This window comes from Maniola hyperantus, chromosome 28, assembly GCF_902806685.2.
Source record: "Maniola hyperantus chromosome 28, iAphHyp1.2, whole genome shotgun sequence".
In the NCBI taxonomy this organism is placed as follows: Eukaryota; Metazoa; Arthropoda; class Insecta; order Lepidoptera; family Nymphalidae; genus Maniola; species Maniola hyperantus.
The window spans coordinates 951,744-979,157 of NC_048563.1; the positions used below are offsets into that span (position 1 = coordinate 951,744).

The 27,414-nt window shown below is 36.6% G+C and overlaps 4 protein-coding genes across 9 annotated transcripts in view; 2 read left to right on the forward strand and 2 right to left on the reverse strand.

Annotated features, from left to right (window-relative positions):
• Dcr-1 (Endoribonuclease Dcr-1) overlaps positions 1-6,029 on the reverse strand; it is a 58,051-nt gene extending 52,022 nt beyond the window's left edge. Inside the window, exons 1-7 of one of the 3 annotated variants that reach the window (XM_069508330.1) lie at positions 5,888-6,029; positions 4,711-4,863; positions 4,240-4,399; positions 2,873-2,998; positions 1,772-2,556; positions 1,057-1,206; positions 6-124 (exon numbers count right to left, since the gene is read on the reverse strand). In XM_069508330.1, the coding sequence (XP_069364431.1) occupies positions 6-124; positions 1,057-1,206; positions 1,772-2,556; positions 2,873-2,998; positions 4,240-4,399; positions 4,711-4,856 (1,486 nt within the window). In that variant the 5' untranslated portion in view covers positions 4,857-4,863; positions 5,888-6,029. Of the gene's footprint in view, positions 1-5; positions 125-1,056; positions 1,207-1,771; positions 2,557-2,872; positions 2,999-4,239; positions 4,400-4,710; positions 4,864-5,700 lie in introns of all 3 variants that reach the window. The other 2 variants (XM_069508331.1, XM_069508329.1) reach the window with 2 other exon arrangements.
• Positions 6,030-7,555: 1,526 nt separating this feature from the next.
• LOC117994890 (uncharacterized) lies at positions 7,556-11,067 on the forward strand. Of its 4 annotated transcripts, none has more exons than XM_069508404.1 (3): positions 7,556-7,719; positions 8,075-8,237; positions 9,117-11,067. In XM_069508404.1, exon 3 carries the CDS (start codon positions 9,125-9,127, stop codon positions 10,649-10,651), a length of 1,527 nt encoding a protein of 508 aa, XP_069364505.1. In that variant the 5' UTR covers positions 7,556-7,719; positions 8,075-8,237; positions 9,117-9,124; the 3' UTR covers positions 10,652-11,067. The 4 variants fall into 4 exon arrangements, with proteins under 4 accessions (XP_069364505.1, XP_069364506.1, XP_069364507.1 ...); XM_069508405.1 differs by having other exon boundaries at positions 8,078-8,237; XM_069508406.1 differs by having other exon boundaries at positions 8,138-8,237.
• A 677-nt stretch (positions 11,068-11,744) lies between these two features.
• On the forward strand, positions 11,745-20,971 carry Uba4 (Ubiquitin-like activating enzyme 4). The gene is made up of 9 exons (XM_034983153.2): positions 11,745-12,048; positions 13,351-13,573; positions 14,177-14,297; positions 15,146-15,383; positions 15,937-16,051; positions 17,147-17,257; positions 17,736-17,842; positions 19,318-19,537; positions 20,714-20,971. Exons 1-9 carry the CDS (start codon positions 11,947-11,949, stop codon positions 20,866-20,868), a joined length of 1,392 nt encoding a protein of 463 aa, XP_034839044.1. The 5' UTR covers positions 11,745-11,946; the 3' UTR covers positions 20,869-20,971.
• Positions 20,972-23,910: 2,939 nt separating this feature from the next.
• The window catches only part of LOC117995157 (leucyl-cystinyl aminopeptidase-like), a 32,241-nt gene continuing 28,737 nt past the window's right edge, over positions 23,911-27,414 (reverse strand). Inside the window, exon 27 of the mRNA XM_069508358.1 lies at positions 23,911-27,325. Coding sequence (XP_069364459.1) covers positions 27,191-27,325 — 135 coding nt within the window. The 3' untranslated portion in view covers positions 23,911-27,190. The remainder of the gene's footprint in view (positions 27,326-27,414) is intronic.

Consider the following 27,414-nt stretch of genomic DNA (forward strand, 5'->3'; position numbering starts at 1 on the left):
CTTACCCAACTGGTCTAAAACATACAGAAACTGCTTCAGAATATGTTTCGGCTCTGCGGTGGGGTCCGGGATGTTGGCGAACTCCTCATACATGTCGTCACCGTATATCTCACTGGGATCGTACCTGGGAACAATTCTTCATCATGGTCAACCCATCGCTGGCTCACTACAGAGCACGGGTCTCCTCTCAGAGTGAGAAGGATTTGGCCCTAGTCTACCACGAGCCATGTGCGGATTGGTAGACACACACCTTTTAGATTAATATGGAGAACTCTAAGGTATGCAGGCTTCCCCACGATGTTTTCCTTCACCATTAAAGCAAGTTATATTTAATTACATACTTAAAACACACATAACTCCCAAAAACTACAAGAGCGTGCCCGGGATCGAACCCCCCACCTCTGTTTAGAGGGCGGATGTCCTAACCACTAGGCTATCACAATTCTTACTTATAATTAATGTGGGATCGTACCTGTGAACAATTCTTACTTATAATTAATGTGGGATCGTACCTGTGAACAATTCTTACTTATAATTAATGTGGGATCGTACCTGTGAACAATTCTTACTTATAATTAACTAGCTGATACCCGCGACTTCATCCGCGTGGACTACACAAATTTCAAACCCCTATTTCACTCCCTTAGGGGTTGAATTTTCAAAAATCCTTTCTTAGCGGACGTCTACATCATAATAGCTATCCGCATACCAAATTTCAGCCCTATCCGTCCAGTAGTTTGAGCTGTGCGTTGATAGCTTAGTCAGTCAGTCAGTCTGTCACCTAATCCTTTTATAAATTTAAAGATTTAAAAAAAAAAGATAGTTGACACATAACGTTAAATAGGCGAGCGAGTTGAGCCTCAATAGCTCAACGGGTAAAGGAGTGGACTGAAAACCGAAAGGTCGACGGCTCAAACCCCGCCCGTTGCACTATTGTCGTACCTACTCCTAGCACAAGCTTGACGCTTAGTTGGAGAGGAAAGGGGAATATTAGTAATTTAACATGGCTAATATTCTTTTTAAGAAAAATAAGTTCTCATTTTGTATGCATTATACCTATGCTCCTCAATAAAGTCCAATGCAGCGTTAACGGTGCACCTCATGTAACCATCAAGCTCTACATAGGGCTCCGGTAGATCTTCGGAAGACAGCTTAGGGTTGTACTCCACTATCAACTCCTTAGGCTTCGTCAAAGTCGCTGAGAGGCTGAAAATAAAAATTCTTTTTTACCTTACTAAAACTAGTAGACCTACGATTAGAAGACGGACATCCTAACCACTAGGTTATCACAGCTTTTCACCCCCTTAGGCTGCCTGTCCACTGGTGCGGAGCGGAGCGGAGATGTGTTAAGCAAACCAATCAGATTGTCGATAAATAACGTGATAATTTCATTCCGTCATGTGACAAAACTCTGATTGGTCAACAATACACATCTCCGCTCCGCTCCGCACCAGTGGACAGGCAGCCTTAGGGGTGGATTTTCAAAAATCCTTTCTTAGCAGATGTATAAGTCATAAATAGCTGTCTCATCGTCATATAGCATGCCAAATTTCAGCCCGACCCGTCGAGCAGTTTGAGCTGTGTCAATAGATCAGTCAGTCAATCAGTCAGTCACCTTTTCCTTTTACATATTTAAATTTGATTACAAGTGAGCTCTTGACTGCGATCTCACCTGGTGGTAAGTGATGATGCAGTCTAAGGTGGTAACAGGTAACTTGGAAATATAAATAAATCGCCACCTGCGCAGGTATAAGGTCAGAGGTTGACTTACCGTTTCCCACCGTCAATATCTTCAGCCAAATCCATATCGCAACACAATTCTTTCTCTAACTCTTCTATCTTCCACTCTAGTTTCTCATATAGATTGAAATCGTCCACGTTATCTATTTCTATCTTTCTGTTATCTATAACAGTAGCATCTTTATCTATATTTTCATCAATATTAATTGAATCTATCTCTGTTACAGTTATTTCATCTATTTTTTCATCAGTATCTTTTGATTCTGTGTTTTTACTGTCTTTTTCATCTATTTCTTCATAATTTTGAATTATTGTTGCAGGATTTTCAATATCTTTTAAAATTACTACACAGTCAGTATTTTCTTCTACATAACTTTTGTGTTCCGTGTCTTGAATTTCAGTTATTTTATCTATCGTTTTATTATCATCTTCAGAAAGGGTCTCTTTCCTCGTTATCTCATATCTTATATCTTTTATAAGTTGTTTTTCTAACTTTATCTTATTATCTTTTGAATCTTCTCTATCAGCACAATCTTTTGTATGTTGTTTTTCACTAACAGTATCTTTCGAATCATTTTCTTCATCTTTTACATCTATGCCTTCATCGATCTCTTCTTTTGTATCATTTAGTTCACTAGCCTTATCTTTTATGCCACAAATCTCATTGTTTTCTTCATTTTTCTTATCTGTATCTTTTTTATCACCTTTATTTTTGTCTATCTGTTCTTTGGTGTATTTAGGAGCTGCGAATAGTGGGTAAGTGAGAGCTAATATTCTTGGTTTAATTCCTTCACATTGCTTATATAGTTTCATGATCTGAAATAAATAATATTAAATGTACTAATTAGTATGCAGTAGTAGATAGTAAAATACTGTTGGACAAAAGAGGGTAATAATAAGACCACTTTAGGTCTAGAAACTTAAGTTTTGCTTGTAGATTTTCTGTTTTGCGCGTCTTCAGATAACTGACACTAGGTAACGCTACTCGCAGTTATACGAAAACATCATACGTCTATCACGCGTTGCGAAGTGACTCACAAACGAACTAGATGTCGCCACAGGTGTCTTCAGTCTCGTCATAGATCCTTAATCGCGCTAACGAAGTTTTCTTAATAATAAAAGAGTAACTTACATATTGTAGATTTTCATCTTTAAATATGAGATGAGCGCTATCTATGATCAAAACATTCACATCTGGTATTTTTATAATTTGCTCTTTCAGAATCCTCTGAAACACCTCTGAAGTACACACTAGGACCTGGAATTATATACATTTTTAATCGACTTCAAAAAAAATTTTTACAAAAAAAATAAAAACTGACTTCGTTACACAAACACTAAAAATTGAAAAATAATTTAATTTATTACCGAATATATTCTGTATACAAGAGTTAATATAGTTCCATAATAATACTTTTTGGTGCCGGTGCCAATTAGCTTTAGCTGCGCGAATCATCTAGACTTCATATTTTTATGGGACTCCACAATGGCACCTCATTGGCACCGACCCCAAAAAATATTATTATGGAACTATATTAACTCTTGTATACAGAATATATTCGGTAATAAATTAAATTATTTTTCAATTTTTAGTGTTTGTGTAACGAAGTCGGTTTTTATTTTTTTTGTAAAAATTTTTTATTTCACAATTTTTAGTGGCCCCATGGAATTATGCTATGACTGGTTAAAAGTCTACTGTTTACTAAGCTATTACACTGATCGCGAGCAGTTTACTCTTATCCGTTGAGGAGTTCCAGTATCTATCTTCGAAGATGTTCATCAGATCTTCACCAAATTGAAATGGGACCAACTTTGAAGTATACCCTTTCAAACAAAAAAAGAATTTTCAAAATCGGTCCAGGCGTTTTCGAGTAATCGGGGAACATACATAAAAAATAAAAAAAATAAAAAAAGATTCCGACGAATTGAACTCCTCCTTTTTTTGAAGTCGGTTAAAAAGGAGGAGGTTCTCAATTCGTCAGAATCTTTTTTTTTTGTATTAATAATTATGACGACCTCCCTGGCGCAGTGGTAAGCACTGTGGTCTTATTAGTGGGAGGTCTCAGGTTCCGAACTCAGGTATTTTTTCGACATTTTGCATGATAAATCAAGAACTATTATGCATAAAAATAAATAAAAACCTGTTATAGAATAAGCAGGTAAAGCCCTATCATATTATTATGATGACTTGGTATAATTATCTTACTTTGAAAACTGAAAATACCTAATTATTTGTTCATGAACACATTTTAACTTTTTTGTGTGATGTAACAACAAATCCCCATAATTGGGAATTGAACAACAAATCCACGTTTTTCGGATTTATTCATTTACTTGTGCTGTAAGACCTACCTACCTGCCAAATTTCATGATTCTAGGTCAAAGGGAAGTACCCTATAGGTTTTCTTGACAGACACGACAGACAGACAACGAAGTGATCCTGTAAGGGTTTCTTTTTTTCTTTTGAGGTACGGAACCCTGCTAAAAGAAAATAAATACCTCTTTGACCTCCAACTCCTGTCTCCAATCAGCAACATCGTCAAAGCCATGAGCTTTGATCACTGACAGATCAGTGAGTATGGCCAGTTCATGGGAGACACATTCTATGCGGGACAGCCTGGTTATGTACACTGAACGCTGGCTTCCTGATGATAGAGGTCTGAAAGGATGATAAAAAAAAAATTACTTCAATACCTAACCACAAACACTAAAAACTAACAAGATAAAGTTGAAAACTAAAACCAGACTATGATCGTCTTACCCCGTATCTTATATACTTACCCCCATATCTTATACACTTACCCCCGTATTTTAAACACTTACCCCCGTGTCTTACACACTTACCCCCGTATTTTAAACACTTACTCCCGTATCTTATACACTTACTCCCATATCTTATACACTTACTCCCGTATCTTATACACTTACCCCCGTATCTTATACACTTACCCCCGTATCTTATACACTTACCCTCGTATCTTATAGGCATGCTCGGTTAGTACACTAGTGGATATAAATGCAGTGTGCTCAGTCACTAGTATATTTTTGGAGCCAGCGCACGCTGCCAGCCTGGCCCCACCCTCGGCTGCAGTAAATCGTGTGCACGAAGACTCCATTACTGATCTAAATATATAAAAGGAAAAGATGACTGACTGACTGACTGATCTATCAACGCACAGCTGAAACTACTGGACGGATCTGGCTGAAATTTGGCATGCAGATAGCTATTATGACGTAGGCATCCACTAAGGATTTTTGAAAATTGAATCCCTAAGGGGGTGAAATAGAGGTTTGAAATTTGTGCTAGTAATAAGTAAACAGAAAAAGAATTCTTCAAAAATTTATAAGTGTGCTACTAACCATGAATCTGTGATAGCCTAGTGGTTAGGACACCCGCCTTCTAATAGGTCGGGGGTTTGATTTCGGGCATGCACTTCTAACTTTTCGGAGTTATGTTTTAAGTAATTAAATATCACTTGCTTTAACGGTGAAGGAAAACATCGTGAGGAAACCTGCATGCCTGAGAGTTCTCCATAATGTTCTCAAAGGTGTGTGAAGTCTACTAATCCGCACATGGCCAGCGTGGTAGACTATGTCCAAAACCCTTCTCACTCTGAGAAGAGACCCGTGCTCTGTAGTGAGCCGGCGATGGGTTATGTTATTATTGCTACAATCATAACCTCTCAGTTACTAAAACTCCACTCAAACTATATAGGGTGCTAAATCAAATTATTAAATAACATAAAAACCGCATTAAAATCTGCCAATGCTAAAAAGCTATGTTACTTCACACGGGTAGCATATTACAATTTTCGTAGGGATCTCTAATTTTATTGATGGTAAAATATAGCCTATGTCACTCAGGTATAATGTAGCTTTCTACTGGCGAAAGAATTTTCAAAATCGGTTCAGTAGTTCCAGCGATTAGGTACCCCCTACAAACAAACTTACAAACTTTACCTCTTTATAATATAGATTTTATTAGTTATTCTTCCGCATAACTAAAGGTTTTACAAACATTTGCGACATATAATCGACTTATCTTTAAAATTTCTTATCTCTAAGCGGTATTTACAAGCAGAAACATTTGATTAAAATACAAACACATTTTAGTAATTTATAAATTACAATACAAACTAAATATTACACATATTGTTTGTCACTAATAAGGGAAGTTATTGTTACTAAATATTCACTCTAAAACATTGTATTAAGCGAGAAAATTATAATTTTCGATAAAAATACGAATCACCGTGCGAATCACAATCCGCAATCATAATCTTTTTTCTGATAGGAGGTGCCAAAGAGTATGTAACACAAAATATAACACAGTCCGTACAAAGCGTAGATAGAATAATAGGTAGATTTGAGTACTGTGTAACCGCGTATGAGATAGCGATAGCACGACGTAACGATGAATAACACGACAATTATTACCATAGGGGCCGATTCTCTTGTACACAATCTCTAAACTAAACTAAAATGACACGACTAAATCTATTGCTATCCCTGTTATAATGTTGCTTGCGGAAAAGGATAGCACTAGATTTAGACCTATTAATTTAGTTTAGTTTAGAGATTGTTTACAAGAGAATCGGCCCCATTGTTTAGTAGTCAATATTTGTATTAACCGATCAACAATATTTGTATTAAACGTTTTTTATGTGAACACAAGTAAATAACTCACGAGAAATACATTTACGCCACGAATTCTCAAAGTTTGTTTCGCAACTAAAGTTATTTATCGTTACCTCCGCTATCGTTATCTCATACGCGGTTACACAGTACATAAATCTACCTATTATTCTATCTACGACTGTGAGTCTGTGTCACTCTATGGACTGTACTCTGAGGACCACCTGTGGCATAGATTAAGGATTATAGCAAGGACCAAGCATAGATTATCTACTATATACCTATAGGACCTGTGGACGGTTTTTTTTTTTTTCTTGTCGGTGCCACTGACCTCGGTGGATTCGATGTGTTTTGATTTGTTTATCTTTCGAGCATACTTATATTCAATGTACTCTGTGCATACTTTCATAGATTAATAGGTACATACCGGTGGTACATACCATAGTCCATACCATAGATTAATATGTATACCTGAAATACCATTAGGGATGAGACATACTTGCAAAATTCAATACCAGGGCTTCCAAGTACGAGTACGTAAAAATACCAGGGTCTAAAACCAGGTTTCAAAATACTTTGAAAGTATTTGGCAGTAAAGCTCCGAAGTAATTTTAGCATAGGAAATTGATCCGTGTTGTCATACATATAAAGAGCACAATCATATTTGTGAAAAGACTTGGAAGTTCAAAGTATTTTTATTGCATAGAGAATCGATCCGTGTTATTATACATATAAAGACCACAATCCTATTTGTGAAAAATACTTGCAAGTTCGAAGTATTTTTACTGCATAGAAAATCGGACCGTGTTTTCATATGTATAAGGTGCACAATCTTATATTTGTGAAGAAAGACTTGCAAGTTCGACGCCCCGGCCCTTCTCATAACCCTTACTTTTGGCTTTGCCGTAGTCAGGTAAAAAATACGTTGAAGGTCGAAGTCTTTTTATGGCATATGAAATCGATCCGTGTTGTCATACATATAAAGTCCACAATCTTATTTGTGGAAAATACTTGCAAAAATACTTGCATAGAAATTCGGTCCGTGTTGTCATATATATAAGGAGCACAATCCTATTTGTGAAGAATTACTTGCAAGTAAATTCCACCCGCACCAGAGCGCCCTACTTCCAAGCAAAGCCCGGTTTTAAAACCTGGTAGCGTAAATACGTCTCATCCCTAATTATACCATACTTTCGAGAGTTGTTTGAGAAGTTGGATGTTGTTTACTTTGTATTCTTCGATTTTAAATTATTTTCATGGGCTAGTTAGTTAATTCCAAATAAGTTTAACACTAAGGTTATTCATCAGTGGGCGAACAAAGTGATTTCTACGTTTATTTATAAGGTAGGTGCCTATGTAAAAGTATGACGAATGCATACAATGCTGCTGATGCAATTTGCATTCAGCGTTGCACTTAGCTGATATATCCGTCGGTAATTAGTTAAACAGTAAATTATTATGTACCTACTTTCTAAGTAATTTATGGATAAGTATTTCGGAGTTCTGACCAAAATCTGGGTTCGGTTTTATTATAAAACTAGTTGACGGTTGACCCGCCCTGGTTTCGCACGGGGAGGCTGCCTATTCCAATTATAGACAAAATATGGTGTGGGTATGAATGGAGTAAATGTACCTATTCTGTGGGGTATGAATGTGTTAGAATACGGAGAATCTACCTACTAATAAACATGTTGTATAGAAGCAGGCGTTACTTTGCGGAAGTCCATGACATACAATGAACCAAAAGCTTAATTTGCTATAGTCCGCTGAAACAGGCCGAATCTGTATGGTGCAACATGCAGCACGTGAAATGCACCGCCCGCCCTCACACTGCTAAACATGCGGGAAGAAGCAGCCACCAGGCAAGCAATACGCACCACCACCACGCAGCACCACAAAAATCCCAAACACACTCGACGCACGTTTCGCCCCGACACCGGAGCATCCTCAGGAGATGTAGACCTTACAATGCACAATTGCAAAGTCAATTCTTCAAATCAATTGTCAATTATTGTCAATTCTTTGCAATTGGTTCATTGTATACTAATAAACAGTCCTCGTGAAATGTTCTGAAATTCTCATTATGAAGAAATTTAAGGCATGTAGGTTTCCTCACCATTTTTTCCTTTACCGTTAAAGCAAGTGATATTCAATTGCTTAAAATGCAACTAGCTCCGAAAAGTTAGAAATACGTGCCCGAGATTGGGACATCCCGAAAATAAGGGCGACGTCTTAACCACTAGGCTATCACCGCTTCGTATATGGTATCGTAAATACTATATCTAAATATATAAAAAGAAAAAAGGTGACTGACTGATCTATCAACGCACAGGTCAAACTACTGGACGGATTGGACTGAAATTTGGCGTGCAGATAGCTATTATGACGTAGACATCCGCCAAGAAAGGATTTTTGAAAATTCAACCCCTAAGGGGGCAAAATAGGGGTTCGAAGTTTATGTAGTCCACGCGGACGAAGTCGCGAGCGTAAGTTAGTTATAGTATACTAACGTAGATATCGTAGTTTACCTTTTATCTGTGCTTAAAGCTTGAAGCAGTCAGGGTTCAGGACTCAACTGTCTGCTAAATCTATACCTTTATTTTCATTGCAGTACACGAAACCTTTCGAGCAGTTGCGACCGCTTGAGAGATTTATGATAAACTATTACATAGCTTAACACTTCTTTCGTAATAATTTTTTTTTGCATGTATTAAATTTTTACTACTTTTTTTAATTCACAGGAATAATTATGTGGCATACAAGCTCAAACATGACTCAACCCCAGAATTTACCAGTTTTAAAAAACTTCAATGCTTACGAACCGCTGCAGCCAGAAAAAGTAAATCTTGATAAAACCGACGTTTCTACAGCTACACTAATAGATGTTAGCGATAGTACGAATATACTGGATAATTCGTTAGATCTAAGTCTAGATTTACAAGGTTCTTTTTTGGAAATGGTAAAAAAATCTGAATTTGACCTGTTAGATTTATATCAAAATATGTATGTGACTCCGAAAGAGATCAAAAAAGAATCGCGTGAAGACCAACACTCAGAAAATAAAAACTCAATACCACAAAATGACTCGTTTAAAATTGACTTTACGGAATTTTTCGAAAAAGCTGAACAGGGTAAAAAATTGTATGAGTGGTCGAAATACGACGAAAACTTAAATAATACGATTAGAACACACCCACAACGTAATTTTATTAACAGTGATTCAAGAACTTTTAACGAAATTCTTGATAATGCTATCTCCTCGAGATGTTCAAAACTCAAATTAGAACCTCCACCTGAATTGGATATTCCAGATCCGGAGCCAATATGCGAAGATGAGATTGATGATTTTTTGCATCCGAAATTTATTATAGCTCCATCAGTATTCAAAGACTCAACTACTACATCTTTAAAATCCATTTCGCTGAAAAGTTTATCCAACCCAACTGAAGCATATGACGCAGTTAATGATAAACCTTTAAATATATCAAAGTTGTCTCATGAACTATTAGAAACTAAACGATCTATAAATCATCGTGACGTGAAATCACAGGTTCTGCACGAGAATGACTTCTACGAAAATAAAACTTTTGTCTCTAAAATTGAACCCAAATCAGATGTCCCACCAATATACCGCAATGAAATAAAAACCAGCCTAACTGACTTAAACAGTCCACCTGTTCACCGTTTAAATTGTCAAAAAGAAACAGTCCCTATGTTACACACAGTCAAAATTGATCCAAAAGCGTATAATAAAAGGAGAATTGTCAAAACTGATGCTGAAAAAAATGGTTTCACTAAAGGACCTGGTATTTATGAGAAATCCATAGTTTTGCCACAGATGATGAAACGTTTAGCTGAACGGAAACAATGTTTGGAAGAACAACAAATGCAACGAAAGCTTGTTTTAGAAACTTGCGGAAAGCATAATGAAAATCTTAATTTTGATGATTCAAATGGGATGGTGAATACCAACAAATGTGTTAAAACACAAATACTGCAAAGTACACAAGCACCTATTGAAAAAGTAACACATCTGATGCCAGAAGGTGCTTCTAAGCAAAAAGAACCAGCTAAACTAGTAGCAAATAGGAAACCAATGGGATTTCCTGAGCCTGAAGTTTCACTGAAACCACCAGCATATTACCTTGAACCTGAAACTTCGGATGCACTTAAACCTAAAGTGTTAATGGAAGATTGTAGCCTTAAAAGAGTAAAAGCCTTGCAAACGAGGATAGCGTTTGAAAAGTTTGTCAATACGGGAATGTTACCTCCTTAAGGCTTGAGGATTTTACATACAACGTTTTTTGCTAAACTTTAATTTAAGCCAGTTGTCGTTACTGCGAAGCCATTGAATGTAGGTTTCAGGAACAGTTGGCGTTACAAAAAGAGCTTTGATGAGAAAGAGCTTTGACCTACACAGTAGGAGATTTATCGATCTTTTCATTTTAATGTAGATTATATTATAGTTTTATATGGCAATCGCTTAAATATTTTAATGAATGTTTGAATTTCATTTTAGTTATTTCAAAAAGTTTTTTTAAGATAGGTACATAATTATAATGGTTTTCATTTTAATGTAGATTATATTATAGTTTTATATGGGAATCGCTTATATATTTCATTCAATGAATGTTTGAATTTTATTTTAATTATTTCAAAAAGTAATAATAAATAATTGAAATATTCATAGTCCTTGATGTTTCTTTTACTTGATTGCGAAACAAGTTGTCCAATTTATTTGATAAAAGCCGGGCTTTGCATTGTACCTACTGGCATGCTTTTAAATAAAAATAGTGAGCAAACTATAAGTCCCTCAAATTGCTATGGCGCTGGAACCATATCTCATTAAAATCGAAATGACGTCATTTTGACGTCAGTCGAAATAAAAATAAACCATCAGCTCGAAACTTCAGTCTAGTGCTAATGTCACTAAAATGGCGGCCACGCTCATTAGCAATTTGCGGGACTTATTCTAGGCGGTTCACCTAGCGGCGGGTTAACTTTTATGGCTAATAGCCCTTAGCCGGCCAGTTTGACTAGGTATTATAGTTTTGTATAAAATGAGCGTTGAAATCTTGTGCTTTAACGTCAAAACGCCACATTAAATTAAAATCGATTTCGAACTCTTCTTCGATTGAATCGATTTTGGTGTTATTGCAAACTGTACAAAACTAAAAGAACGTAGTGTTTATATACCTACTCTTTGACTATCGGCGCGCAACTCGCTAGATGCTCGCTAGGCTCAAAGTCAAAAGGGCTAGAACCCAGAGCCGAACAGGATAATGATAATCACAGAGTACATTGAATTTGTCAAGTATCTTTGAACTTATTTCTGGTCGGTGCTTTGAACTTATTTGTGTTTTTACTTTTTAGGTGGTTTTTAGAAAATAATTAAAATTTATATGATTCTATGTATTAAAATACAATTATTAATAACATAAGTTTAGTTTATTAGAGGCTCTTGCAATAAGTAAGGATTTTTTAGCGTTTTTAGAATTTTTAAATAGAATTTTCGATCTAAGCAAACAATTGCGGTGTTAAGTAAATAATATTAAGTAAATAGTGCACACAATGGATGTATTACATTGCCTTGAGCAAGAGGTTGCTGAATTGAAGGCCACCTTGCAGCAGAAAGAACGGGAACTTTATGAAATCAAGCAAAAACTATTGCCGGTAAGAACTGCTTTTGTTTAAAATTACTAGCTTATGCCCGCGACTTCGTCCGCGTAGACTACACGAATTTTCAACCCCTATTTTATCCCCTTAGGAGATGAATTTTTAAAAATCCTTGCTTAGCGGATGAACATACAGAAAAAAAATTAGGCAAAAAAAACCACGGAGGTTTGACCCTCAATGCGTACGATATGAGGTATGAGTGACAGAGATAATGCTCTACAAAGCTGAAATCTCATTTTAAAGGTCAAAGTTGATGTACAATATTTCTTGCCGGCTACTATACTGCGTTTGCACTATGGTCCCAAATAAAAGAATATCTATTTTTTTTATTCAGATACAAGTTAGCCCTTGACTGCAAACTCATCTGGTGGTAAGTGATGATGCAATCTAAGATGGATGATGGAAAACTATACCCTTTTTTTGCTTTCTATCAAAAACGGCATCATATTGGAACTCAGCATAAATCGCTTGGCGGTATGGCTTTGCCAGTAGGGTGGTAACTAGCCATGGCTGAAGCCTCCCACCAGACCAGACAGAAATTTGAAAATTATTAAATTCTAAACCCCTGCCGGGAATCGAACCCGGGGCCTCCCACTAACAAGACCACAAGATCAGGGAGGTCGCCAAAACTTTGACAATTTATTTTAAAGCTGTGATAGCATAGTGGTTAGGAGGTCTGCCTTCTAATCGGAGGTCGGGGGTTCGATCCCGGGCATGCAACCCCTAACTTTTCAGAGTCATGTACATTTTAATTTTTAATTAATTAAATATCACTTGCTTTAACGATGAAGGAAAACATCGTAAGGAAACCTGCATGCCTGAGAGTTCTCCATGATGTTCTCAAAGGTGTGTGAAGTCTGCTAATCTGAAACATGGCCAGCGTAGTAGACTATGGTAAAACCTTTCTCATTCTGAGAGGAGACCTGTGCTCTATAATGCCGGTGATGGGTTGATCATTATTATACATATTTTATTTATTAATTTATTATACTATAATTATTATTATTTTTAATAGACTAAGTAGCTTTCGCTGATGCGTCTTAGATATCAGAAGTGCTTGGAGTTTTTCAAATGTTTGTCCAATCTATTCTTGAACTGGTTAACAGAACTTGACATAACCACATCCTTAGGCAATGTATTCTATATGTAGGTAAACAACTCTGTTGGTCAGAAAGTGTTTTAATGGAGTTGACGATGGCAATTGATATTGTAGCTTCTTATCATGTCCCCTAAATCTAGGATTGCTCCTTCTCGAATACATGCTCTCAAAAATCATCATGATCATGATGATGATTTCAGACAAAGCTGACAGAAAATGGTAATCATAATGGTGAAAACTCTACAAAGGTCCAGTTTGGAGATAGTCTACCGAAGTGGGCAATTGAACGATACAGTCGGCAGATCCTTTTGCCAGATATCGGTGTCCAAGGTCAGGAGAAGCTGATGGCAGCCAGGGTGCTGATAGTTGGTGCAGGAGGCTTGGGATGTCCCTCTTCTGTATACCTTGCTGGGGCAGGAATAGGTAAGTAAATATGAGGCACAATGCACACCTTCAGAACTGAGGGCAGCTGAACCGTACCTCCGTACTTTATTACTAACTTTTTGTAGTTATGTGTATCTTAAGGTACTGATAGACTTGAGCTTTCACTTGTAACAGAACATCGAGCATTCACCGTTTTTATTTTTGTTGAACTGAACAACGAGCCGAGCCAAGCATAGAGCCAAACATTGCTACGAACATCTTGAGAATTCTAGCGAACGCTCTATTCGATGCTCATCAATTCTTCATGAAGATATCAGACTTGACGGTCGCGTGTGCTACATGAATGCTCATTGTTTATGTTAAAAGAAAGAAAACGAAAAATAGAAGATGGTGGCAAACTAATTTGTTTTGTCTTAAAAGCAAATATGCTCGCCAGAACGCTCGATAGAATGGTCGCTAAAATGTTCTCGTATTTTTCTGTGATGTAAAATTCGCACAAATGCTCATTACAAGTGAATGCTCAAGTCTATCAGCACCTTAAAGAAAGCCTCATACCCCGATTGCCATCTCGACCTGTCGCGGAATATAGGCCAGCAATAGATTGGTGATGATGAACCAGCTAAATATTTTGCGATGTTTTAGGAGAAATCGGCATAGTGGACTACGACCAAGTGGACGTGACAAACATACACAGGCAAATATTGCACAGTGAGAGAGATCAGAACCTGAGTAAGGCACAGTCCGCTGCTAATAGCTTGAGAAGGTAAGTTTATAAGCTTAGGCGATCATTGTTTTAAGCTTATGGCACCGATTCCGTTGTCTTTCTCTAAACTAAATTTAGAGTATCTGCATCCTTTTCTTTTTAACAATGCTAAAAAGGGACAGAACATGAACTTTACATTTAAAGACTCTAAATTTTAGTGCACGCAAATTTAAACAGTTGGCTCGCGACTGTGCGCTAAATTCACGGGGTTTACCATCTAAAAATTTAAAACTGTCAAACTGCGTCTGTCCTTTTCATATTACATTAGTAAGAAGAGGATGCGAATACTCTAAAATTAGGTTGTGCTCAGAATCAGTACCTATTTCGTGGTTTGTGGCTGTTGTAGTGTGCGACCACTCTTGATTACGTCGGCTTGTTGTAGTGTGCGACCATTCTTGATCAAGTCGGGGTCACCATTGTACGGGAGCGGTGTGCAGGCTCGACCGTACCAAAGGGCGCCGGCTGGGCCGACGGTTGTATCTTGAAACTTCTATGTTATAGTCCAGATTGCAGAAAAATCCGTTAGTGCGAGGATTGTCGGCGGTATAATTGTTCGGGACTACGTCATGAAATGTTATCAATTGAACAGCGTCATCTAGTTGAATCTGTGGCAACCGCCACACCCTTATGTGTGAATCGTGATTCCTAAAGTGTAAAACGTAGCCACTGGTGTATAAAGCGTACCTCTAGTGTATTGGACATGACCCCGTACTTATTGAACTTGACCCCTAGATTAGAAAACGACACCTCAGTATAGTACTTAACCTTTAGTATTCAGGCCATGACCCTTATAACAAATAAGATGACCCCTAAAGCAAATAAGATGACCCCTACAATTTTTTTTACAGTATAAACTCAAAAATCAAAATAACTCCATACGATTTCGACCTAAACCCCTCGAACGCTCTAGAAGTAGCAAAGAACTACGATTTGATACTAGACTGCACAGATAACGTGCCTACAAGATACATGCTGAGTGACGTCAGCGTTCTGACCAAGATACCTCTGATATCTGGGAGTGCATTGAAGATGGAGGGGCAGCTTACTATATATGGGTATAGAGCCAAGAATAATACAAGTGAAAAGGTGAGATTTCTTTAAATACAGGGTGTAACTAGAACGCTAGCAAAAACGAAGACAGGTGATAGTACTGATGATTACTGATAAACCATAAAAAAAACCGCGATAAATAAAATAAAAATCCTATAATTTTGTAAAAGTTCACGATATATTGCAAATAAAACATCGGACTGCTAGGCCACTCGTATTCGATGTCGCGTCGTAGGCAATAGTGAATTTGAACCTCCAACTTTTCGGAATTCAGTCCGCAAGCTCCTTGATTTTCCGGGACAAAATGTAGCTTATATCCGTCCCCGGGATGCGAACTATGTCCGTACCAAATTTTGTCAAAATCAGGGCCTTTAAAATACTATAGGTACTTTTTGACTTTCCAGGACGTAGCCTATGTCCATCGGGTTACAAACTATTTTTGTACCAAATGTCTAAATTGGTTAAATAGATGGGCTGTGGAAAGCTACCAGACAGACAGACACACTTTCGCATTTTTAATATTAGTAAGTATGGATTAAATAGGATTTTAAGATATAGGGGGGGTGATTATAATTATTGTTTGTTACAGGAAAAATCTTACATAGGTCCATGTTACAGATGTATATTCCCAACCCCTCCCCCTCCAGAAGCTGTGGGAAGTTGCTCAGCCAATGGGGTGGCAGGACCCGTACCTGGCGTTATAGGTATGATGCTACAACCCCTGCTAACCCCTAGGGTGATACTTGACCCCTAGAGTATAAGATGTGACATTTAGTGTGATAGATTTATGTTACGTGTAGGTACCTATCGACTGTCGACGGCACTGGTGTACGGAAAAACTTATTTAAAGTTTATGAATGCACCAAACTTGTAACCTGCAAATATTCTTCTTTAATAAATAAATAAATAAAAAAATAAAAAAAAAAAGATATGATCCCTAGTGTGTAAGGTGTGATATCTAGTTTATTTTACGTGACTCCTAAGTTATAGAACTTGACCCTTAAAAAAAAAGAATCATCAAAATCGGTTCATAATTGACGGAGTAATCGCGTAACAAACATACAAAAAAAAAAAACATACAGTCGAATTGATAACCTCCTCCTTTTTTTGAAGTCGGTTAATAAGACATAGCCCTTTTGTGTAATAAACAAACAGACAACAAAGTGATCCTATAAGGGTTCCGTTTTTCCTTTTGAGGTACGGAACGCTAAAAACCACAAATTCATGGGTTTCGGATTTTTCCCTTTACTTGTGCTGTATATGACAGTGCTACCTGCCTAATTTCATGATTCTAGGCCAACGGGAAGCACCCTATAAGTTTTGATTCCCTTGTCTTGACAGACACGACCCTAAAAATAGTGACCCCTTGATAAAATAGTGACCCTTAGATAAAATGGTGACCCCTAGATAAAATGGTGACCCCTAGATAAAATGGTGACCCCTTGATAAAATAATGTTGGAAGGTATTTCAAATGATGTAATGCACGAGTACATGTTAGAAAAGTTTTTTATTGAAACAAACTTTTTCAAAGTGCTTTTCAATATGCCAAAACTCTCGTTTGTTTAAAACTATAGTCCCGCACACCCGCTCTCACCCGCACCGGGTTAGCGCGGGGGCTGTGCGGGTGTGCGGGGCGTCGCCTCCCCGATTGCCATCTCGACCTGTCTCGACTTTTAACTGCAAAAAAGTTAAATGTTTTTTTGACTATAAAGATTGTTCATTACTTGAACCTACAAAGGTTGTACCTACAATCAGCAAATAAATGAATTGATTTGATGTGATTTGATTTTATTTCCAGGAGCATTGCAAGCTTTGGAAGCTATAAAGCTAATAGTGGGACAGACGCACAAACACTTGTTGGTCGAGAGAATGTTACTGTTTGACGGTGATGATACCACTTTTACAACTGGTATGTAAGTTTTTTAGTAATGTTTGTTTTGAAAATAATCTTCTAAATATACGGGGTTACAGGAAAAAAGGACACGATTCTGGTTAGGTTAGGTTAGGTTAGTAATTTTTACAGAAAATTTGCAAGTTATTCAAAGAATCAAATTTAAAAATCGAAAACTTGTACAGTTTTTGGGCTGTAATTTTAAAATGCTTGAAGATTTTTCTTTTTTTATAACTGTTTATTATTAACAAGGATATGTACTAGCAAGAAATAAAAAAAATCTGATGAAATACATTGTTCCTTTTTATTTATTAATTTTTAAAGTGGAAAACACCCCTTTACCAAGAAAAAAATAAAAAAATGAATAACTCGAAAACGATACACTTTCGCATAAGCACTTTAGGGGTCGTTTGATAGCTAATGACCTGTACTATAACCCCTTAACGGCATCGTGTCCTATTTTCCTGTAACCCTGTATATTTTACGTTATTTTCAGTAAAACTACGTCCAAGAAATGCTGAGTGTGCAATTTGTTCGGAATCACCAAAAATAACCAAATTACTTGATTACGAAGTGATATGTAAAAGTCAAGCCAAAGAGAAGGTACCTAGCTTTTACCTGACTTTCAATAAAACCGGCCAAGTGCGATTCGGACTCGCGCATGAAGGGTTCCGTACCATCATTAATTGATCATTAATCATTTATTTATTTTGCTCAGATATGGTAGGTACATGTATATTATTTACATGGGGTCTTAAAAATTAGGTAATCAGTCACATATCCTGCCAAGCATGGCGTGGAAAATTATTTCTAAATTATCTTCATAAATTATCTCATTTCATTAATATTGTTATGTCATCACTCATCATGTAAATGTTATTTATAATTCAAATGTCTATTTCTATGCATTATTTAAAATTTGTCATTAAAAAAGTCATTAACACTATAATAGGTTTTATTTAGTAAAAAATTAAATAAATACAAGATATAACACTTTTACGCGGTAGGTTATTCGCGGGTAAATAAGGTTTCTACGCGGCATCGTACCGGAACGCTGAATCGCTTGGCGGCACGGATTTGCCGGTAGACCAAACCAGAGAAAATTTAGAAATTATATGAAATTAAATAATTTATTTGTATGAATATGGAAGACAAATGGTGACAGAAGGGCTGGCTCATTTTTTGCGCAGCGGATCAGCCTGACTGTCCAGCGCGGAAATGCAGCCAGTATTCTTGGCACCATTCCACGCGGTCATGATTTATATAGTAATTAGATAAGGCTAGCTTTAAGTTTTATTGTATTAAAAAAAAAAAAAAAAAAGACAAATATATAAATATAATTAATTGTTTTAGAATGAGTGTGTTGGTGAAGACCTTTAATATGATACCCCACTTGATATAGTCACTCACTTCGAAAGTTGAAAATACTAATTATTAGTTCATGACCACAATTTAATTTTTTTTGTGTGATCTAACCCAAAATTCACGGTTTTCAGATTTTTCCCCAAATGTCAGCTATAAGATCTACCTACCTGCCAAATTTCATGATTCTAGGTCAACGGGAAGTACCCTGTAGGTTTCTTGACTGACAGACAGACAAAAAAGTGATCCTAAAAGGGTTCCGTTTTTCCTTTCGAGGTACGGAACCCTAATAAATATATAAAATTCTAAATTTCCCCTGCCGGGATTCACACCTGCGACTTCCCACTGATAAGACCAACAGCGCTTACCACTGCGCCAGGGAGGTTGATAAAGAATCAGAAATAAACATTGGCCCCGATTCTCTAGTCTCTCTCTAAACTAAATTTAGTGTATCAGCATCCTTTTCTTTTTACTAATGCTAAAAAAGGAACGGAACATGACTTTCACATTTAAAGACTCTAAATTTTAGTGCACAATACAAATTTAAACAGTAGGTTCGCAAGAGCGTGCTAAAATCACGGGTTTTACCATCTAAAAATTAAATTTAGAAATTTCAAACTGCTTCTGTCCTTTTCAGATTACAATAGTAAGAAGAGGGTGCGAATACTCTAAAATTAGGTTGTGCTTAGAATCGGTGCCATTGTCTTATTTTTCAGGATTTAGATCTACACATATTGCCCATAGAAAATCGAATCTCAGCGAAGGATCTAGCGAAAAGTTTGAACGCGAAAGAGCGCCATCTATTGGTCGACGTGCGAAGTGAATCCGAGTTCAATATGTGTAACATAGGTGGCGCTGTCAACTATCCTTTAGAGAAGTTGCATCAAAACCAGTTTGATGAATTATTGGAGAAGATTAGAAAGTGTACTAGTTATGGTAAGTGTGTATCCTTTTCATCATCATCATCAACCGATAGACGTCCACTGCTGGACATAGGTCTCTTGTAGGGACTTCCACACGCCACGGTCTTGCGCCGCCGCCATCCAGCGGCTCCCTGCAACTCGTCTGATGTCGTCCGTCCACCTAGTGGGGGGGTCTTCCAACACTGCGTCTTCCGGTGCGAGGTCGCCATTCCAGCACCTTGGGACCCCAACGTCTATCGGTCCTTTTCTGTTATTCAGACACAATTTGACTGCAACCTCACCTGTTGGTAAGTGATCATGCAGTCTAAGATGGAAGCGGGCTAACCTGTAAGGTTTGGCAGTTTTTATGGTTCATACCCCTTTGGTTCCTACACGGCATCGTACCAGAACGCTAAATCGCTTGGCGGCACGGCTTTGCCGGTGAGTGGTAACTAGCAACGGTCCAAGCCTCCCGCCAGACAAAAAGCTAGTGATTATTATTATTTACTAGCTGTTGCCCGCGACTCGGTCTGCGTCCCGCGCGACCTGTTTTTTTCCCGCGGATTTTCCAAAATTTTTTTCATACTAACCTTGTCCTGATAATAACGACCACAAAAAAAAATGGATAATTTTTTATTTGGTGCAGTCGTTCGAAGTTATGCGCATTGCGCAGTTTTCAAATTTGGTTCAGTAGTTGCAGAGATTACTTCCTACAAACAAACTAACAAACCTTACCTCTTTATTAACCAACTTCCAAAAAGGAGGCGATTCTCAATTCGGGCCTTTTTTTAATGTACGTACATAGGTACATCGATTTTTCTAGGTATCTGAACCGATTTGCAAAATTTGGATTTGGAAAGTTTTGCTGGTGAAACACTAAATAAAAGCTTAAAATAAAATAAAAAAATAAAAAAAACTGACTTCCAAAACCACTACAAAGTAAAAAATAACTTTTGTTGTGTAGAAACACAAGTTATGAAGTCGGGTGAGCATAATAACAGAAACTAGAAATCAATCCAGAAAGCTCGCCCAACTTCAACACACATACATGTGTAGAAACAAAAGTTATTTTTTACTTTGTAGTGGTTTTGGAAGTCAGTTTTAAATTTTTTTTTATAATATTAGTATAGAAATAGATTAGTGTGGACATTATAGACTACTAATTATGTCTACTGTTTTCTGTAAATGGATTTTTTTCTTCTCATTGCAGTAACATTCATATGTAGACGAGGCAACGATTCTCAAATCGCGGCCAAACGAGTGTTGGACATTCTAGAAGAAAACCAACGCGGTAGAGTCAAGGACTTAAGCGGAGGTCTGCACGCCTGGTCCACACATGTTGACAGCGAGTTTCCTGTTTATTAGTGGTTTTAGGGGATTTAGTACCTAGTATTTTTAGTGGAATTAGGTACTTTTTGATGCTATAACAATTTTGAATTTTGATTTCAAATAAATTCTGTGAATTTTTTTTATTTTATTTTATGTCAAAACCTCGGAGCATAACATATACAGTAAGCGGCAGAAAGTAATGTACATCGGCCCTTAGAATGACATTTTGGCTTTGTAGAGCGTTGTCTCTGTCACTCATACCAGCTGCGCGATTCTGGGAGAATGACAGCTACAATGTCACAATCGCAATCATTTCTGATTGGTTGACGCTCGCTCACTATTGGCTACAATGCATTGTTGCAGCAAGAATCTCACAAATTCAGCCAATCAGAACAATTGAGATTGTAATAATGATTGAAGCAGGTTTTAGACAATCGCCCTATTGTATGACAGACAGGAGGCAACGCTCTACGAAACCTCTATCTCTTTCTAAACGTTCATGTACAATATTTTCTGCCACATACGATTGGTAATTAAAATTTTACTACACTAGGTGGACGGACGACATCAGACGAGTCGCAAGGAGCCACTGGGTGGCGGCGGCGCAAGACCGTGACGTGTGGAAGTCCCTACAGGAGACCTATGTTGAGCAGTGGACGTCTATTGGTTGATGATGATGATGATGATGACTGTATAGAGCAGGTATATACTTATACTTAGATAATAAAACACAATTTTTAAAGCATTAAATTAACCTTTACTTAACAAATACTTGCTACATACATACAATATTTTTGTCTATACAACGTTCAAGCCTTCTCGCGGTACTGTTTCATGTGTAGGAGCACCCAAATGGGGACTGCGAGCCAGCTGCTCACCATCATACCGGCTAGGACTATGACTTCCTGGAACCAAAGACAAAATCTATTAGGATGCATACGTTTCAGATTTTAAGCTATTTTGGAAATAAATCTAAATATATAAAAGGAAGAGGTCACTTACTGGTACCCCAGAGATGGGAAGAGAGCGAGAGGACGGCCACAGAGGAGATGGGAGGATGACCTGCCAAAGGGTTGGCTCGGACGAGCGTTAGATAGGAAAAAATGGAGAGGTCTAGAGGAGGCCTATGTCCAAAGAGGACAACCTGAACTGTAAATTGCTGGTGTTACTAATTTTTTAGAATAAATTATGTAGGATAGGATAATTAAATAATAGGAAATAAGAAATTAGTAATATAAGATGCATAACTAGTGTATCAGTGAATAAAGGCTATTTTATTTTATTTATTTTATATAAAAGGAAAAGGTGACTGATGACTGACTGATCTATCAACGCACAGCTCAAGCTACTGGACGGATCGGGCTGAGGCATGCAGATAACTATTATGATGTAGGCATCCGCTAAAAAAAAGATTTTTGAAAATTCAACCCCTAAGGGGGTGACATAGGGGTTTGAAAGTGTAGTTCACGCGGACGTAGTCGCGAACATAAGCTAGTGATTTATAAACTGTGTCTGAATTTTTTAAATATTTTTATTTAATTAAACTTTTACAAGTACTTTTTATTTTACAATTTATTGGTCAACAGGGAAACAGGTGTGAATTCAAACCCTTAGTACTGTTTGGAGCAGCAACATATAGACGGTATACGGTATAACTTTAATCCACGATAAGTACTCGATTAAAAGATAAGAAACCTAAGAAATAACCTATAAGTACGAAATTACGTAACAAAAACATCCAATATTATAGTCTTGAAACCATTATTAAGCACTGCCTTTTGTATGTTATAGCTAAAACAATTATTATTCCTTAAATTTAGAGCTCGACTTTACAATAAAACTACATAAAAAATCAAAATATGAAATCAATACTTACTCCCTTGGAAATCTTATTTCTAGCGGGCACAGCAATGGCGCTCATGTTCCTCTGCTGGACCACATTCTTTGCGAATTGGGGGCTGGTTCTAAGAAGGTTTCTGATGGCGAACATTTTGAAAATCACTGAAAATTTTGTGAAAAAATTTCAATAGCGTAGGTGCGAATATCGATTAATTTTTATTTGACAAATGAGTTGACATTGACAGCAGACAGGAGAGGAGAGTGATTCCTTTGACTTTACAGCTCTGGATTCTAAGCTTCAGACCATAGAATTCATGGTAGAATTCACAGATAATATATGAGGTAGAATCCGTCCATTTTCCTTTGTCCCAGTTTTACTTTTATCATTAACTAGCTCATGCCCGCGACTTCGTACGCGTGGATTTAGCTTTTTTTAAAATCCTGTGGGAACTCTTTAATTTTACGGGATAAAAAGTAGCCTATGTCCTTCCCCGGGATGTAAGCTATCTCTGTACCAAATTTCGTCAAAATCGGTTGAACGGTTGAGCCGTGAAAAGCTAGCAGACAGACAGACACACTTTCGCATTTATAATATTAGTATGGACTAGCTTATGCTCGCGACTTCGTCCGCGTGGACTACACAAATTTCAAACCCCTATTTCAACCCCTTAGGGGTTGAATTTTCAAAAATCCTTTCTTAGCGGATGGATACGTCATAATAGCTATCTGCATGCCAAATTTCAGCTCGATCCGTTCAGTAGTTTGAGCTGTGCGTTGATAGATCAATCAGTCAGTCAGTCAGTCATTCACCGTTTCCTTTTATATATTTAAATTATTACTGTGTATCTAGCCTCAGAACAGATGTGTACCTAGCGGTACCTAACTGTTAGGGTAGCTGGTAAATCTAGAATCTAGATGTAAGTATGGTATTGACAAAGACAGGTTATGGAAACAAAAGAATTTCGTTTTGGAAGTCTTTTGATTTGTCGAAAACTAGGGATACCTTACATACACAAGGAAAATCCTACTAAAATACCTACTTGTATATTAATGAAGTTGTTGTTTTAAACTGTCTGAAATAAAATCGACTTCCAACAATTTTGTTATGTAGAAAACTAACTTCGTCATAAAAAATTCAACGCATTTTATTTTAATCGTCAAGTAATTTAATTTTAGATTTCATTTAATACCTACCTCATATAACGTAGGTATGTATATTTAAATAAATGAAAAGCAAAATACATCAGGAAAATTTATTACAAAAGCAGATACAAAATCTTTACAGGGTCTTAGGACTAATTTACAATCATAATTAAAATCTAAAACTACTAAAGACTAAGGTATACTTTGACGGAGTAGATGCCTGCGCTATCAACACGACGTAAAGATAACAAATCCATTCCACGATTTTTCAGATTTTTTTAAATTAAATCACGCACTAAATCCAATAAAAAGAATTATCAACTTACGTGATTCCAACCATGATTTATTGAAAACTCCTACCATGCTTTACCAATAATTTATAAATATTTTTCCGAAAAGCTACCATTTTTGTATATAATATTTTAGTGTATCAACACCAATCAGCTATAGAGGGCACAACCGATTTTGATACTTTTCACTATAATTTACTATGTATGGTCGGAATGTTTTTAAAAGTCAACTTTAGAAAAATTTCGATATAAAAGTTATTCCGATTATATAAAAATATACAAAAATTTCTTTTTCTAGACAAGTCTACAACTATAAAAGATCTTGTTTACTAATTTTTTATAATTCCACCTAAAGTTTTCCATTTAGATTTTGATGCATAAAATTAATAGGTAATTAAGTAAATAATTCTAGCGCTTATCTATAAAGACCCAAATCTTTGATTACCACCCGACTAGAGATAGAAAAAGTTTCGGACGAAAAAAAATTAATCAAGGTGATATTCATAGAATAATTAGGAGTCGGGTTCATAATTAAAGATTATTGCAAAGACCCAAGTTATTAAGTATAATGCGTAAACAATGATTCCTCACCCGCCATTTTAACTTTTTGTGTCAAACTTCATGTCAAATGTCCATTAACTATAGTCCTTATTTTAAAGGACAACCGTACTTTTCACATGAAAGTTGACCCAGAGTTGAAATGACGCGTAAGGAGTCATTTTTTACGGACCATAGGCATACTTAAATACAAGAAAGTTAAATACAGACCAAACTAAAACTAAACAGTCGATTCATAGTTTAACAAACTGATTACAATTTTTTTTTCTTCATAACAATTAACTAATCAAAGACAAGTTCTAAATATATTTATTTTCCAATGAAGTTATTATTTAAATTACCTATTTCGCATTGCCTCCACACGTAAGTCAAATATTTATAATCTAAATAATTATCATTTAAACATTTTTATGCCCAAATATTGAAACGTTAAAAATATAAGAGCACCTATTACATATTATTTTAATAACTAAAGGCTTTTGAGATTTCTGTAAGATCGAAAAGTTAAGGTGCACTTGTTAATAAGAGTTAGGGGACCAAAATAAGTAACTGAGTACAGAAATAATTTTTATGAAATCCATAATGACTAGACCATATTTTATTACACACATTGACTAGAACGTTTTCTTTATTTTTCTAAAAAAAACAATACAATTAGTTTTATTATTTTATGTAAAAATATTTTAATATGAATAATGAATATTGACGACAGCAAAAACATTTCTCAAGCTTTATCATTTATTAGTATGGATGACATTTAGTAGAATCTAGATAAGCGAGAATTCAAGAGACCATGTCATTAAGTTGGATGAGTGTGAATTTTTTAACATAGATACCTACTACGAGATGCGAGAACTACGAGAAATTCAAACAAAATAGATGTACCACATAGTAATTAGGTATTTAAAACAACTTTCTGAAAGGCATCTGTTTTAACACTACGAAAGTGTGTCTAAAGCCGGAAATATACTAGAGTCTGGCTAACGAAAGATGAGGCTGTAAAAGCGAGACGAATTAAAAAAATATCAGCATTTAGAGCTCTAAAATTATAGATCTGACGTTATGACGGACCTGGAATATCCTAATTTGATAGAACAGAAATAAAAATAAGTAATTGTAATGTATCAAATTAGGTTATTCCAGACTGTCTGTCATACACTAATTTTTGGGCTGCCATACTGATATTTTTTTAAATTTGCCACGCGCGGGGCGGGGGGGGGGGGGGGGGGGGGGGGGAGGCACCACTCAAGGTTTCTCGCTTAGCTAGTTTCGACTAAGCACTATTAGTATGTTAACTTTTTAATGAATATAATGATATGCAATATAAATATATGTGTGTGCATGATTAACTGTGGAATATACCTACATATAATATTTCAATCAATTCATGATAATAACAAAGCTAATCTATTAGTATTTATTCTATTCGAAGGCATTTTCATACTTGTTATCCGCTCTTCACTCACAAAGTCGAACCATCCGTGAAAGGATGTTTCATCCGTGAAACATCCTTTCACGGATTCTATCCTTTCACGTGCGAATAAAGAATGAAAAGTCGATTCAAGGGGTTCCTTGATGTGCATTCACGCTGTGTACATCGACCTTTAGATAGAGATAGCAGATTTGTAGAGCATTGTCTCTGTCGTTGCGACCGATAAAACATCACATAGATATGATGCACATTACTTTCTGCCGCATACCTACTGCAAACAACCCAACATCACTATCATCAACTCATCGCTGGCTCACTACTGAGCACGGTCCCGTCCCCTCTCAAAATGAGAAGGGTTTGGTCATAGTCTACCACGATGGCCAGTAAAGTTTGCCACACACAGTTTCACGGTTTTTCTTCTTTACAGTTTAACAGTTTCTTTAACAGTGAAGGAAAACCAGACAACCCTGCAAACTAATTTTATCGACTTCTACGTTTGTACTTTGAAGCGTACCAAGGAACCCCAACTTAAAGGTGCAAACAAATTTGCCGCGACTTGTTGCAACTCTGGCGTAATGAGTTAATGACCAACCAATCCAATTTACAACGTCTTCATTAATTTACAAAACTTCTATGATTATATATAATGTGTTTGCACCTTCATTTAAGATCAACAATATCTCTCCATTAAAAAAAAAATACAATGCAAAATAACAACTGTAAGAGAGTCACGAATTTATTAACTTGGTGGTATTTTTAAAGGATCACAGTTCTTGCAGTTCACGAAGGCCAGTGAACTTTACTTGTGGTAACGTCGTTTCCACGATGAAATTAATTAGTAATGAAAATGATTTTATACGACTACAAAAACAAATACTTAAAAGATACACTAGGTACCTAGGGCCTATATAAACTGTTTCTAAATCATTTTTCCTTCACTCGCGAGCAAATTGCCGCGCAAAATCACTGGTTTTGCGCATCGCAAAATGGCCAGCGATTTGCTTGCGTGGAAGGACTGGGCATTACCATTTCAACGCTGCTTGTAATTATTATTGGATTTATTGGTCGTATAATATACAGCACAGTGACGACGACTTTATCCACTCTTCTTGTGTACAGAATTGAAATAGGCGAGCAAGTCTGCATCGGCTCTTGACACCCACGCCGCGTTCAGGGATATGGTGTCTAAAGCGAGAAGAGCACCTTTCTGCTCACCGAATAACTCTTTAAACTGGACAAAAATTAATAAGTATTTTTTTTATAAATAAAACAAATAACTAATAGTTGTTTTCTCGCTGAATTCTCGCGAAACAAATGCCA

Bases quoted from the DNA above. Each gene is read 5' to 3' on its own strand.
- LOC117994890 (XM_069508404.1), top strand. From the start codon at position 9,125: ATGTGGCATACAAGCTCAAACATGACTCAACCCCAGAATTTACCAGTT.
- Uba4 (XM_034983153.2), top strand. From the start codon at position 11,947: ATGGATGTATTACATTGCCTTGAGCAAGAGGTTGCTGAATTGAAGGCC. The intron at 14,298-15,145 runs GTAAGTTTATAA...TTTTTTTTACAG, and splicing joins GCTGCTAATAGCTTGAGAAG to TATAAACTCAAAAATCAAAA. The intron at 15,384-15,936 runs GTGAGATTTCTT...TGTTTGTTACAG, and splicing joins AGAATAATACAAGTGAAAAG to GAAAAATCTTACATAGGTCC.